Source organism: Macrosteles quadrilineatus, unplaced genomic scaffold (genome assembly GCF_028750875.1).
Source record: "Macrosteles quadrilineatus isolate MER2022 unplaced genomic scaffold, UCM_ALF_1.0 Scaffold_8__2_contigs__length_117827958, whole genome shotgun sequence".
Taxonomy (NCBI): Eukaryota; Metazoa; Arthropoda; class Insecta; order Hemiptera; family Cicadellidae; genus Macrosteles; species Macrosteles quadrilineatus.
The window spans coordinates 80,735,799-80,751,447 of NW_026542601.1; the positions used below are offsets into that span (position 1 = coordinate 80,735,799).

The 15,649-nt window shown below is 36.0% G+C and overlaps 2 protein-coding genes across 2 annotated transcripts in view; one reads left to right on the forward strand and one right to left on the reverse strand.

Moving 5' to 3' along the window:
- Window positions 1-901: 901 nt before the first annotated feature.
- On the reverse strand, window positions 902-4,376 carry LOC129001153 (39S ribosomal protein L12, mitochondrial-like). Its single transcript, XM_054428362.1, has 4 exons — window positions 4,193-4,376; window positions 3,391-3,613; window positions 2,635-2,769; window positions 902-1,090 (listed from the first exon to the last, which is right to left on the reverse strand). Exons 1-4 carry the CDS (start codon window positions 4,252-4,254, stop codon window positions 974-976), a joined length of 537 nt encoding a protein of 178 aa, XP_054284337.1. The 5' UTR covers window positions 4,255-4,376; the 3' UTR covers window positions 902-973.
- Window positions 4,377-9,623: 5,247 nt separating this feature from the next.
- Window positions 9,624-15,649, forward strand: part of LOC129001105 (protein Gawky-like) — a 74,557-nt gene continuing 68,531 nt past the window's right edge. The window contains exon 1 of the mRNA XM_054428280.1: window positions 9,624-9,827. The gene's annotated coding sequence lies outside the window, so the exon portion shown is untranslated. The remainder of the gene's footprint in view (window positions 9,828-15,649) is intronic.

A 15,649-nucleotide genomic window follows, 5' to 3' on the forward strand; every position in this document is an offset into this window, starting at 1 on the left:
CAGGCAGTTTTTGAGAATGCATTCTGAAATTTTCCTTAATATGACACTCTTATGCGAATTGGGTATTTTCTTGTAACACAAAAATGCAAAAAAAACTGTATCCTTATCAGGCAATAATATACCCCAAGTCGTTGCCAACACAACAATTAAGTGTTTTGCCAACATGACAAACATCATGACATTTTGATCATGACATCATCAAAAATATTTCAAAGTAAATATTATAATACAATACAATACAATTTTTAAGCTTTTTAACCGCCTTTTTTTATTTAAAAGTCATTAGATATAGTACAACAAGTCCTTAGTACGAGCTGCAAATGATTTTACTTGAGCTGGCTTGAGTCCATGTTTAACTCGGAATCAAAAAATCATTAATTTTCTGAGACGGTGATGGCCAAGTTATCGAGTGCCGAGTTTGTGGGACTCTACTGTATTATTTATTATTTGAAGCCAAGAAGCTTTGTGTGATCATTTGCACCATGATAAAAAAAATCGTTCACTACACTACTCCATCATTAAAGTTCCATTTCGGGGCTCCATTGAAGTGGCTATATGGGCTATTAACAGCTGTGTAGAAGGAACGTGTCAGCCTTAGTCACTAACAATACTACACTCTTATTTGGGTTAAAATACGCACATAGTGGCGTCCCCATCTTAAAAAATTGATAATTGATACCCTGGAATTTTGTCACTTCTGGGACAAGTAGTGAAAATATTTGTTTTATGTGTTAGTGCAGACATTGAATGGTTTTTGCACCTATGGTAACATATGTATGTACCTATGTTAAGTAAATAGATTGATTGATTGATGTTTGTTCAGTCAAAAGTTATGTGCTGCAAGTCCCTACCAGATAGAAGTTTTGGTATTCAATGTTCAATCAATAAGGGAACATCAATAGTCAATATTACAAATTTTATTGGTTGGTGGTATCTATCCTTTGTACAAAACTATCCTATCATAAACAACAGCCTACTCTATGGTGATTTCAGCTCCAACTTTTACTAAAGCTTCTTTCAACTTCTCCGCTTCTTCCTTTGGCACATCTGCCTTGACCACTGTAGGCGCGCTCTCAACAAATTTCTTGGCCTGAAAAAGAAACAAAATTGAATCAAACACAGTTATGAGTTCTTTGTGAGTTTTTGCTTATTTTTCCTAACCCTATACTTACGGGAAATAATTGAGCGAAGCTCACTTTCCCTCACTTTGTAACTTCTTTGTAAGAATATCAGAATGTAATGGCTTGACCAATTGATATGAAATTTGGCCAACAGCTAAAGAATACTAAGGACAATGTTTTGGTAAAAAATATTTGCGAATTTCCTTCTGGATTTTATTTTACGGGTCACACAATTTTGCTTGTTATTTTAATGTAAGTTGAAAGAAAAATTATATTGGGTTTATGACATATGGGTTTATTTTGTTTAATTTAAATAAGATAAACATATGTTAATTGTTTGTAACTGTTTTGTTTACATTTCAATGTTTACTTTCATCCTAGGTTAAAGTTGGAATGTAACAGTTTATCAAAGGAAGTAACAGTTTTGCTATATTTGTTTTGAGCATGCCTCAAAGACCACGTCGTAATATTGGTCGTCGCACCAATAATGCAAATATTGTAAGAGAGTGGCGTCGTGAACAAGAAGAACCAGATGAAGCAGTGGCGGAAGAAGCTGATAATGATAGGCAGTTAGCTAATCAATTCCAACATGAATTAGATGCACTAAAATTTTACATTTGCACTTACTGTCATCGCCAACAACTAACAGCTTCAAACTAATCACCGATTTGTTCGCGTTGTCGTTCAAATGCAACTAAATTCACGGCGTTAAATAATATGGATGTGTCAAGTGTCCCGAACAAATTAACTGACCTGACGATTGTAGAACAAATGTTGATTGCACGAGTACATCCTGCTATGCCCATTTACAAAGTACAAGCAAATGGTCAGGATGGCCAGTATCACTACAAAGGTACAGTATGAACTATCAGATAAATTAGTCATTCTTTAGAACTTAAATAATATCGGGCAAACAAACGGTGAATCTGTTGAAAGGGAACATATTGTGGGGTGTAAGCTGCTTTAGCCATTGACAATCTTTAAATAATGCTTCGCTCATTTATGCGTCTAAAGTGTAACGGCAGACCACACTAGTTAGTATTGAAACTCAATTACCACACCCTGTAGGAAAATGAATTAAATGCTAAAACAGGTTTTTGTGTATAGATTGAAAGAAAAGTTTATAACAGTTTTCATCATATACACGTCTAATTGTTTACTTTTACTCTAGCCATTTTACAGTACCGTACGCAATGAAGAAGTTTACATTATAGTTTATTTATTAAAATTGAAATGTACGGATATTCAGTCAGTTTCTCTTCTAGTAATAATTTATTTTGAAAACTAGGCTAGGTAAAATTCTGAATTTTTTTATTACCGGTATACAAAAAAATATTGACCTGCTAACCTGTTTTCCTTAAAAGCATAGATTTTAGCTAAAACTTACAACAATTAAAAGCTTAAACAAGATCCATTATTTAAGTTCTTTGACTTTTGGAAACTGAGATTAGACATCCCACCTATAAATAGCAGTAAAAGCTAATGTGTACGCCTACTCATTAAAGGTAATTACCTGGACCAAGTTCATGCCTTCCAGAAGGTTTTTGATTTCCTTGATGAGCGCAACTTTTTGTTTCTCGTCATATTTCATCAATTTAACAGTGAAGTCGGTCTTGACAGCTTTTGTTGGAGCATCTTCATCATCCTCCTACAACACACAAAAATGTTCCTTTAAATGTGTAAAAGCAGACTTTTCCTTATATGGACTTTTTAAAGAGTCAAAGTGTGTCCACCTATAACATTAACAATCATCTGGTACTGCCATGGAACACATTTAAAACTAAAGCCAGCACATTAGGAACTTTCTAGAATTAGACCTGATGATGGATGCTGGTTTTCTGAAACTGCCGTTGTCCTGTCTAGATATTGCAAAGCTGAATATTAGAGATCAGAAACTCATATTTTGGAAATTATGCATAGCTTAATGAGATGACCATGGGAACCTATAGTAACTCACATATCACCAGAAACTAGATTTTTACCTTATAATAATGGTGCAAACATTTCTCAGCGGAGACAAATACTAAATGAACTACGACCAATTGAATTTTCAATATTTTCATAATTCTTGTCCCTGTCCCCAAAGGTTGAAAACAAAGTACGAACTAAGAATTGATGGATCGTCTAAGAAAATAAAATTGAATAGAGTGAACAAAATAAATTGTTGTAGTGATAATCAGGAATTCATTGCTTAGTGAATTGCATTGAAATACGGCTTGATAACTTATTGATATTTATAAAATATCAGAACTGTCACCAGTCTTCTCACCTGAGGTTGGGCTGCCCCAACCGGCATCGCACCCATGGCCATCATCGGAGCATCTGGAAGGTTCAGTCGCTGCTTCAAGGCCGTGCTCAGCTCTGATACCTCGACTAATGTCAGCTGAGAAATATCTGCCACAAGCTTTTCAATCTTGGGTGTTATATTTATTGGATGTCCATCAGGAGTGGGGGTTGAAAGAGGTTCAGCTGCTGTTTGAGCTCGAACACAACTAAAAAATGTTACAGTAGTTTAGATAAGTCATTGGTAGGCCTATTGGTTACTAACAAAAAAAAAAACAACCCTTTATGTTGGCTTAAAGTTAACATAATTTAACCTGTGTTGTTAATATGCTATTACAAAACAACTAAACTAAACAATCAGGATAGACTTTCATAAGTGGGGCCAAAACAACCGAATGAATATATCGATCAACCGATTATTTCATTTGATATAGGTATCAAGTGTGGTTGGTTAGGTTAACCTAACCAAACTAATGAAATAGGCTAATCAATATATGGAATAAGTTAATCAATACAGTATTTTCATTCTAACCAAGATTTTAACGAGGCCTAAGTTAGGCCTAACTAAAGCCCAAAATGTAGAATATTATAATGGAGTCAGATAAGTTTTGCCTTAATAGTTAGTAATTATTATACTCCATCTGGAAAGCTTGTTGGTAATACCAAACCAATACCAGCTAAGCTATAACAAAGTAGTTAGCCTAATAATATATTCCTTACACCTTCATCTCGGTTGTAAACTATTTCGGCCCTATGAGAGACACTATTCCTAAATGTACAAGACTTACCATCTTGAAAAGGAACGTATTTTGCTAGAATCTGACCTCACCAAATTTCTGAGAACGAACATTATTTAGATATAAGTAGAATATATAGTTCTGATACGACAAATTTATTATAACAAATCGTACGGTATAACCTCAAAACGTTCCTTAAAAATTTCACTTCAATTTTTTTGTGTTCCATTTCCATTTGACCATTCGTTTCAAGTTTTAATCGAATTTAAGAAGACAGACTACGAGACGAGACCATGAGACAAATATTGAAGAAGAAGGTTTGAGAATATGGTCTGCTGAAATAATAGGCGTAAGTTAAAGTATTTTAATTCTTTGTCTGGGGTTTGATAGATTTTAGGCATAGATTAAATGCAATATTGGCATGGATAGAATAAACTGTAGATAAAACCATAGATAAAACATACTTCTTTAGTAGATTGACCATCCTTAGAGATCTGCTAAAGACAATGGTTTTGTAAGTGCCACAGAGTTGATATGAAATGAAAGGAAATGAAATGAGATGATTTATTGTCGGTAAAACTATGTACAAAGTTCATGACAATCGTCAAAATAAAAACAAAACAATCAAGATGGTTCTGGCAACTAAAATATCTAAAACTCTAAACCAAAGTACTCTTCATTTTTATACAGGCAAGCCTTGGTTAGAGTAGTTTTTAAAACATGTTTGAATTTTAAAACACACAGGTTTTTGATGGTTGCAGGCAAGAAATTGTACATTTTAACACCTTGGTACTCAATAGTTATTTGTGTAACTAGTGGTGAAAGTGGCACTTTGCTGCACACGAGAGCAATGTTTACGCACGAGCCGCAGGCGAGTGCGGAATGATCTCGAGTGCAGCAAAGGCCTTTTTCACTCGTGTTACACATTATATTTTTCCTACAGTCACTATAAAGCATATAAATAATTAGTCTTTCAAACACTATACGACACGTTTTTAGGTTCAGCTGGCAACACAAATGGTAGCCTTAGAGAAAGTAGTACCCGCGGTCCGTATCACTCCGCTATTTTTCCTCGGCAAGAAATGTGCTTTTGAGAATATAGTTCCGTATGTTTTTATAATTTGAAGTGGTTTCCGCGCCTAAAAAAATGCTTTAAAGATATTTTCTTGTTTATTAAGATCGTAGGAATGTTTTAAAAACGTTTAAAAGAAAAGTCCAGAAAGTTCAGAAATACCGAAACTATAAACACGAAATGATAGGTCAAATCGTAGTTATAATAGTCAATCAGCTGCTCATAGTATTATTATCTTTAAGTGTTGCCAACCTATTTCCAAGCGTACACGGATTACGTGCATAATAGAACCACGCTGTTTTGTGTTGTTTCGTTGGAATCCTGATGTGCGGCAAAGTATAAACCGTACGGCAAAGTATAAACTGTACGGCAAAGTATAAACTGTACGGCAAAGTATAAACTGTACGGCAAAGTATAAATATGCAGCAATTAGCAGCTTTCTGTACTATAAACAGTACAAGGAAGCCAACTTTGTCGGGTGACTGTAGGAAAAACTATTTTGAGTGGCTGTATACTTATGCCTTAGTGTAGACAGATTATCTTTTGATCTAGTACAGTAGTTGTGCACATCAGATATCTTTTTAAAGTGAGAAATGTTTTCTTTTACATACAACAAACTTGCCAAAACATACAAAGATGGAAATGTGAGAATGTTAAGACCCACAAAAAGGGGCTTCCAATGTGTTCTTCTATTCACACTACAAATTAACCTCACCGCCTTCTTTTGTAAAGTAAAGAGCAACCTGTTAGCATAAAAACTGTTGGCCCACAGTGAGGTACCATAGGACAAATAGCTATGAATGTGGCCATAATATATACAAATAAGGACATCAACTGAAACAGTGGACCTAAGTGCTCTTATCATAAATATGCCTTTTACAATTTTAGAAGCTACAAAATCTACATGTGAAAACCACTTCAAGTTTGACTGCACTTCAGAGTGTTTACATCATTATTACCATTACTGCTAAGACTAATAGTTAGGTCTTGAGTCTTATCAGCATTAAGACATAACTTGTTTGCATTACACCAGTCATTAATAACAGCAGATTTTGTATCCAATGTATCTGTAACGTCATTCAAAGAGTTACCCCGTACACACAAGGCCAAGTCATCAGCAAAAAGAAAGCTTTTTACAGATAAGTCATTAATATTACAAGGTAAGTCATTTATATACAGTATAAACAGGGTAGGGCCCAATATAGAGCCTTGGGGCACTCCGTGGAGCACTCGAACATGGCTAGAATAAGTGCCGTTTAGATAGACTTTTTGCCATCTGTCACTGAGATAAGATTGAAAGAACCTAACCAAAATTGCATCAAGGTTATAGCAAGAAAGCTTATCCACAAGGAGATCATGAGACACTTTGTCAAAGGCCTTAGACATGTCGTACGATCTAAACACTATGCCACTTTTGGCCTCTAAACTTTGAAAGAGTTTTTAATTACAATCTGTTTCTTGTTATTTCAGTCATTTAAACCTCGTTCAACCAAATAAAACCTGATATCTACAAAGATGAACTAAATGACTTGCACGCTGATGCGCACCCAAAAAAACATGGTGGGATGGTGGGAATATAATACTGTTGGGATTCTACCTTGACCTAACGCAAGACTGAAGCGATTGTGTTACAAGTCTGCGTTATAAGCTGGCTCGTGTCATGCTTCTATTTAGTGGAGCCTGGAAAAGTGTGTTACAAGTTCTATTAACCCTGGTATACCATGCAATATATAATTGTCACATAATAATAACAAATAATAATAATAATAATAATTGCAATAATTGTCACATCTTTACGGCATCTATCTAAGGGGACATGCTGCTGAAGGAGATGCAGTTTGAAACTTCAGAAGAAAGCTGTGCGTATCATAAGTAGTTGTCACCCCCGTGAGCACAACAACCCCAGCTTCCAGAACGTGGGCTATTTCAATTACCATATACGTATGTGCGTGCTTGCTAAAAATAAAGAACAAAAAACAAGGATTGGTGGAAAATGTTGATATAATCATATACTTAACCAAGAGGTTGGAATCAACTGGATTTACCGTGGCATGTCTCAGTATAAATTGAGAATCGTACCCTCGCGGAAGCTCCACCCGTTTCTTTAACAGATTCCAAGCTGCAACAAAGACTCTGGATAGCAGAGTTCAGAACCACCATAGGAACCTCTTCCGTAAAACTGCTTACCACTCAATAAAAGAATTAGGTACTTGAAGACAGTCTGGGTGGGCTCAGTAATTATTAGTGGCAGTGACACAGCGATCGCTATGAGTAACTAAATTACGTTTTTAATTATATAGTTCTATGAGTATTTTTTATACTTCCTGGAAATCAATTTAGTATTTTTCACGCTGATATAATTTATTCCTGTCAGACGATGGGTCAACGACCAAAAAGATGGTAATAAAATAGTTGGCATTATAATAATAATTATTAGACGACGCTGGCGTAAAGACAGATGGTTTTGATTGACATTTAAATTTGTCACTGGTGCACATAAGAATAAGACAATAAGAAATATTTATTTTCATTGATCTTTATTACAATCACATAATAAAGGCAAAGATAATATGATGCCCGAAACTCACAATTAATAATCCTATAATATTGGGACGCTTAAATAAAAAAGATCTATGATGACATTCAACATAACATCAAGTTGAACAGAGTACTGTTTACTATATATGTTTACTGGTGACGGAAGCAATAAAACGCAGAATTTCACTATACCTTTCGAAATGACCCATCACAATAAGCTATTCTATGCGTGCGCATGGTTGTTGTGACAATTTAAATACAGTAAATTTTTAGTAAAATAATCACTAACTTACAGTGTGTTTCGTTGTTTTGGAAAGGGGTTGTAAAGCGAATACGCAGAGACAATAGTCTGTTTTAAGTTGTGTTGAGTCACGGCTACCTTTAAGGCCTTAAAGTGGCAATGTCACAAATAGTGAAATAGAGTTGTAACAGATGTTTTGTTTGAAGGCAGCTAATGCTTGGGCATTTGTGTATTTTTTAATAATACTAAAGTTTAATTGGTTACTGGGCTATGAAAATATTGTCTCCACTTCAAATGCACAAACATTTATTTTCAAATACTGTTTTGTTTTTTAATTCTATTTGTTTTATTTTTGATCTTTTAATAAATTTGTGTTCATAAATGTAAATTTAAATGAATAATACGCGAATTAATGAGCTGGTGTCAGCTGTCTAGGTCTAGTAGACATGGTACCATGTTATCTTATGGGACGTCTGGTGCTAAACAATCACGGCCACCTTTAACTCCAGGCCGCGGCCTTCGAAGTGGCAACGTTGCAAGTGGTGTTGTAACAGCTCTTTTGTTTGGAAGCAGCTAATGGTATTTGGTGGTATTTGTGTATTTACGAAAGATTAGTTTCTGGACTATGACAATATTGACTCCACTTAAATATGTACAGATATAGATTTTTAATTCATATTGTTTCGGTTTTCAATTCTGTATGTTTTTTTCCCCAATATTTTAATAAATGTATGTTCATAAATTTAAATTTAAATCAATAAAGTGCTAATTAATGAGCTGATGTCACCTGTCTGCCATGTTATCTTATGTGACGTCTGTCACTAAACAACACCACTTGCGACGTTGCCAATTCTACCAGGCCACGGCCTGTAGTTAGGTGGCAGTGTAAACCACACTACTTGCAATCACGGCCACCTTTAACTCCAGGCTGTGGCCTTCGAAGTGGCAACATCGAAAGTCGAACATCGAACATCGAAGTGTGGGTTGTAACAGCTGTTTTGTTTGGAGGTGGTTAATGGTAATTTGTATATATTTTAAGAATACAAAAGCTTGTTTACTGGGCTATGAAAATATCGACTCTAATTTAATGTACAAAAATAGATTTTTAATTCAAACATTGTTTTTGTTTTCAATTCTATATTTTATTTTCAATATTTTAATCAATTAATGTTCATAAATTTAAATTTAAATGAATAATACGCGAATTAATGAGCTGGTGTCACCTGCCAGCCATGTAATCTTATGGGACGGCTAGCGCTAGACAACACCACTTGCAACGTTGCCAATTCTACCAGGCTAAGGCCTGGAGTTAAAGGTGGCCGTGTTGCAATCCTTCCACCATGACTTGCAACAAAGAAAATAGAACCTAAAGGTTCTATTTTCTTTGCTTGCAACGTTGCCAGTTCTACCAGCTCGCGGCCTATAGTTCAAAGTATCGCCACCTAAGGAATGCAGCTATGAGCGCTAGTAGTATGAGGTGCGCACGGTGCGCATGAGTCTTTCGTAATCGTAACACCCCCCCTCCCCTATCATTCTCCTTTTCTTTTCCCTATCCAACAATCCAACTCACTCACTACACTACTCACTCCATTCTGCGTCGTATTGAACTAGTATTGTGTATTGTATTGTCAAACATGAACAAGATTCTCTATTAGAGAGAGACAAACAACAAAAATAATAATTTTAGCTGGCGTTATTTTTGACAGTATATACCGTAGTATCCAGTAGTGTTATTTTGTGCAGTTACAAATTAAGTTAAGTTAGTTAGTGTTAACTGTGAAATGGGACAGAACTGAATCAAGTTTTCTAGTGGCATAGTTTAGGATTATGATGGGGTAAGTTTTATTTTACATTATAAAATGCTGAATGTAAGTTACACAATATTTATTTGCTTTATTCTAGGGTCTGATAATATTGGGCTAGAAGCTATTTAAGGTTAATTTATAAGGAAGTTGGCTTGAAGTAGACTTTCTTTTAATGTTTTTTTAACTTAAGTATAAACACTTACCTACCTTTCTAATTCATTTACGACATAGGCTATACCTAATTCCAATTATCGTCATCACTTTATGTAGGCAGGTAGGTGTACGCCTAGGCCTACGGTATAGGATCTTTGACTATTGTTACAGTACAGTATGATGCTCCAATAGTCATTGATAGGATGCAACAGTGGTCTCGAAATATTTCTAAACACGGGGAATGCAAAGGTAGACTTGGTAAACAAAGCAGTTATTTAGCGCCGATGTATTGGTTTGCTGTAGCTTTTAGGGATGAGCATAACCATCGATGGTGACATCAAAGTCAACCATTTGTGTACCGAAAACATAGGCCTAGATATTTTTATATGTTTCATTTCAGATTTTTGTCTGCTTTTTGGACTCTCCAGTAGGCCTAACGGAAAACATTGATATCTTAATAACTTACTTGGCGCTCGCCAAAAATCGGTGTAGCCTAACAAAAACATTGATGCTCATCCAGGCTAGAAGGCCTAACTTAGCTTGTAGGCCTAACAATGAGAAGTACGGTAGTAAGATAAGTTAGTTAAGTGAACCATTGAATGTAGGTATCTTACTTCTCTGTGCTTGAAAAGGAAGAGGCATCATTTTAAAAACTTGTTCTTTAACTCCATTTTTTAGCTTAACCCTTCCCGGACAGGTGACGGATATATCTGCCTAAGTCTTTGGCGATAAAGGACGGGTGGTGGATATATCCGCATATGGTTTTTGATGTTCCGGACGGGAAGCGGATCTGCGTTCTCTTCAGACAGACTGGAAGGTGCTTGAGCAATAACCAGATGTTTCACGGTACCAAGGCGCCACTTTCCTGCTCTTTTCATGGCGGCGCTCTCTCCCGCACTCCCCCCTCTCTCCCACGCCTAGACCCCTCTCCCGTGTCCCCTCCTCTCCCGCACCCCTCCAACCTCTCCTTTTCTCCCCCCTCGACGTCTCGCACTCAGCACTATGTTATCTTTATTTATTGTTTACATATTGTTCTTTATTTATTGCATAATGTTGCCATGGTCATATCTTCAAAGACGGGTGGCGGATATATCAGCTGCTTTTCTACTCAACCGCAGACGGGTAGTGGATATATCCTCATAGTTAAAAACGAGTAAGAAATTATTTTGACAGTATGAAGTGTTCCATTGTGTTTATTTTATGTATACTTGTACCGGGTGATTCGAAAAGGACTTTACAACTTTGAAAATTCATATAAATTTTATTAAACAAGGTACAGAGCTGGTTTGGGTGTTGTTTTAAAGGAAAACAAGTTTTTTTATCTTAAACTAAAGATTTTCTATGTGACTTCCGTTGGATTTGGGGAAAATAATAAATTTAGGTAGAAAAAATAGTGAAAACCGTTAAAAATTTGAAAGAAATTTACAAAATTTTGAAGAAAGTAGGGGTTTTTTGACGGTGAAGGAGTGTGATTTTTGAAAAACGCATACGGTAATATTGTCTTGTAGGAAATTTAATTTCGAACCTACGTTTTTTCCTCAAATCTTTTCTAGCTCTTACCGTTTTCGAGCTATAGCCGTTTGAAAAAAACATGTTTTGTCGTTTTCAGAGGTCCGCCATTTTGGATTTTTGGGGGGGTTAAAATTAGAAAATGGGACTTTTTTGAATTTCCCCGTTAATTTAAGATCCCATACTAGGCCTACGATACTACCAAATTTCAAGTCTCTAGCACGTTTCTAAACTGTTCAGATGGGCACACAAAAGTCGGTATTTTTCAATGTTATTTCCCATAAGGATGACATGGGGGGGAAATTCAAGATTTCGGGGGGGTTACAATTTGAAAATGTGACTTTTTTTAATTTTATGGGTGGTTTGGGACCAAGAACTACAAGTGTGCGAAATTTCAACTCCCTAGCACATCTAGAAGTGGGTAAACATTTGTATCCCCAGTCAGTTACCTACACATGTTCGTACCTCCTTTGCCAGGCACTCTACCTGATCTTAGAGCAAGGATTTACGCTACTGTTGAGCAAGTTACACCTGAAATGGTAGTGCGAGTCTGGGAAGAAATCGACTATCGATGGGATGTCTGCAGGATAACCAACGGAAGTCACATAGAACATCTTTAGTTTAAGGTAAAAAAACTTGACGTGTTTTCCTTTAAAACAACACCAAAACCAGCTCTGTACCTTGTTTAATAAGATTTATATGAATTTTCAAAGTTGTAAAGTACTTTTTGAATCACCCGGTATAACAAAACACAAATAAGGAAAATTAATTTTTATTTTTTCCTATAATTTTGTCCCGTTCTATGTCACGATTTCGCCCGTCCGGGAAGGGTTAAGATAGGTTATAACGTTACAACCTTAGTGTTTACATTACTTTCTAAACCAAGTGTTGACAAGTTGTTATAATATAAAATAGGATACCCCTGTAACCTCAATTACAATAACTTTACAACGTAGTACCTAGTTGGCCTAAGTTATGTTTGGTCTGAGTACCTATTTTGTACTGGAAAGTCTACAACAGAGTTTACAACATACTTAGGCCTACATTCAAAACCATTTAATACCTTTTCAATGAAATGGCGACCATACAAAGTAGGTATTTTAAGCAAAGTATGAATGGAGATGAGTGTAGGATGAGTGGCACGATCTTGTAGTCTTGTTAGTGACTAAGGCCGACTTATTCCTTATACACAGCTGTTAATTAATAGCCCATACAGCTAATGGCAACCAAGGGACCTACAGTTTATAGTGGAATTTGAACCACATTTTTGCCTTGGTATAAACGAATTGGTCTAATTTTCAGGATAGTAGGCCTACGTGGATAGTTGTAGTAGTCACTTGTGTAGGCCTATATATATTCTTACACAAAAGTATATAACAACTCACAGAAAGCGAACTTAGTTTTGACTATTTTTTTACCAGTTCTTTGGTGTAGGCCTAACTTAATGTTTGCCTACATCAAAAATTCGGGGTAGACTTACATATCTGTTGGCACAAATAACCGAATGAAAATATTGGTTATTCGATTGTTTCATTCGATATATATTGATCGATATTTTCATTTGGTTGTTTGTGACAACAGATATGGAAGTCTACCCAAAATTTGCGTTTTCTCAAGCATTTTTGTACACATAAGTTACATTATAACTTAACTTAGCACTTTTTAACTCACGTTTAAACCGCAGTTTGTGCAATAAAATGGAACCACTTTTAGTGACAACACCTGTACCGTAGTGAACAAGTTTTGTTTCAACTTAGATGTTAGCACGGATTAAGTGAATGAAAGAGCACATAAGTTGTGGTACTAAAACTAGTTGCACAAACTGCCATGTTTGAAGAATAAATAAAATTAATTATCCTAACTAATGTAATTTAAGTCTTACGGGTACGGTACGTTCTTTTAGCAGTTTTGTTTGGTTCAGTTTGTTATATCCTCTCGGTCTATTTGTATAATTCACAATTATTCTCTTCCTTGCTGTACGTTAGACCATATTTTTCTAAGCGATAATATACACTGTCTTTGTTTTCATCAAATATGATTTAACAAACAATACCTAGACCTACTGGGTTTGTTACTTATAACTCAAATCAGCTAAACAGTTAACAAGTAGGCATACTCACCATTATTTTTAAGCCTATGGCTAACTTGTGACTGCTATGTGCCCAAAAGACATTTGCGTCCCCTCAACCCTTCATATGAATCATCAATATTAAACACTCATGCCATAAAAAATACGGTATAATGATTTTATATACACATTCACAACATAATGATAATTTATGACAAACAATCAATCAAACGTAGACCTATGGATTGACGCAATGGTAGGCTACTTTTAGTTTTGGCGAGATTTCCATTTCCTTCCAATTTTTTTAGACGAGGAAAACTTTAGTTTCTTAATCGTGACTAATCACTATTGTTATCATCACTTGTGATTGTATGAGTATGTATGTTGACCATGTAAGATTTCAAACACTGAGCTGACATCACATGACCTGTCCATTTCCTGTTAGATTCAAATGTGTTTAACCTTCTGGACAACCCTCATGTATGTTGGCTTATAACTGAACTTATTGAAAACAAATGAAGACAGTCTAGATGGGAAATGCTCTAATTTGAAACTTAAGAACTTTAAGTTCAGATTACTTTTGTCATCAGAGCAATTTTGCAGTTTTGACTCCATACAGCAATGTGATTGATTGTTGAGCGGTCCGCAGTGTTGTCTCCTCGCCCCTCGGTCTTTGGTGGGGTCAACATTATTGCCACTGATATAGCAGGTAGAAACAGGCTCTCTCATTCCTAAACCCATATTAACCTCCTCACCAATTATTTGTCATTATTTAGGCTAGATTAAATTAAAAGTTGGCTTATTTTTGGTAAAGGGGTATATGACTTACTCTTGGACCCCATTTAGCCTCTTGACAGTATAATCTAGCAAATCTTATAGCCTAGGCCTACATCCTAAATGTGGGTCTTAATATCGACAGTCCAAAAATTCGTAGTTTGGTCCAGGGGGTAAAAGAGTGGGCCTACAAATGTCTAGGTTTTAAGAATTTTTGTAAGGGTAGCAGGGTTGCCTGGGAAAGAGTTCACTCCAGTACATAAACCTATGATACTTTACACTCAGTTTAGGTTCAGTAATACTCTATAAAATGTATGTTACAGACTGCTATGTTTAGTAAAAAGCTTACAGCAGTTTCATAGGTCCCGGTATTGTTAAGATATTGCTATTAGTTGCAGCACCATTAACCACGGGTATGGGGGAGCGAGCTGGCATAGTGGCTAGAGCGCGGGACTTCAGTCTGTGAGGTCCCGGGTTCGATCCCCTCCAAGTCACCAATGGATTTTATCTAAGTGACAATGCCGCAACCCCTAGGTCTAGCCTGAAGTAATGTGAAAACAATCCCAGGCTCGTGCCTAGCGTCCTAGGACAAAAAAAAGGGTGCCACAACGGAGTTGTCCTCCGGGCAATTTAAATTTTTCAGAAAAATATGTGACATCCCCAAGGCGATAGTTTCACGAGTACCTCACACACATCTTTCTAGAAACCGATTGAACATAATTTCAATCTCCTTCCCCCTATACTAGCCCTATCAATCAGTTTAAAGGTTGAAGAGTCGCGTAGCATGGAGCCTGCTTCTGCGTGTCACTGCTTGTGCAAAATGTAGTCGGGAAAATAGAGGTTCTTGGAGTATAGTTCCGTGTGTCAAGTATAGTGTGGTTTTTGTTTGCTATATATTTGTAAATACCACGACAGTAAGACCTCACTAACACGACTATTTGTGGGCCCAGAGGCTATTGAGTCTGGGGTTCTTGATTTATCCAGAACATTGAAATTCAAACAAATTCTTAACAGATTAATTTTTACTGATAAATGTATGGCTTAGATAAGTATTTTTACATATTTAATCATCTTCAAGAAAATGTTAAATATTTAACAATTAAAACTTGAAAAGTCAAACACAATACAAAGCCAAGAAGATTTGCTATGTCAGCTGTTGACTGTCGAGTTAGCGAGGTTTTGCTATATATCAAGTAAGGTTTTTAGTGAATTACTATTACAGGGAATAAGCTAATACCCTAGGTCTCATGTGAGACCTGGACCCAGGACCGATTTACTTTTTTGTGTTGATGTCCCCATAGGCAAAATAACCATCCGTGTCCGTTAACTCACACGATAACTCGAGCAA

Excerpts from the sequence above, each read along its gene's own strand:
- LOC129001153 (XM_054428362.1), bottom strand. The coding sequence starts at position 4,254 with ATGTTCGTTCTCAGAAATTTGGTGAGGTCAGATTCTAGCAAAATACGT. Across the intron at positions 3,614-4,192 it reads ATACGTTCCTTTTCAAGATG|TTGTGTTCGAGCTCAAACAG; the intron begins GTAAGTCTTGTA and ends AACATTTTTTAG. Across the intron at positions 1,091-2,634 it reads AAGGCATGAACTTGGTCCAG|GCCAAGAAATTTGTTGAGAG; the intron begins GTAATTACCTTT and ends TTTCTTTTTCAG.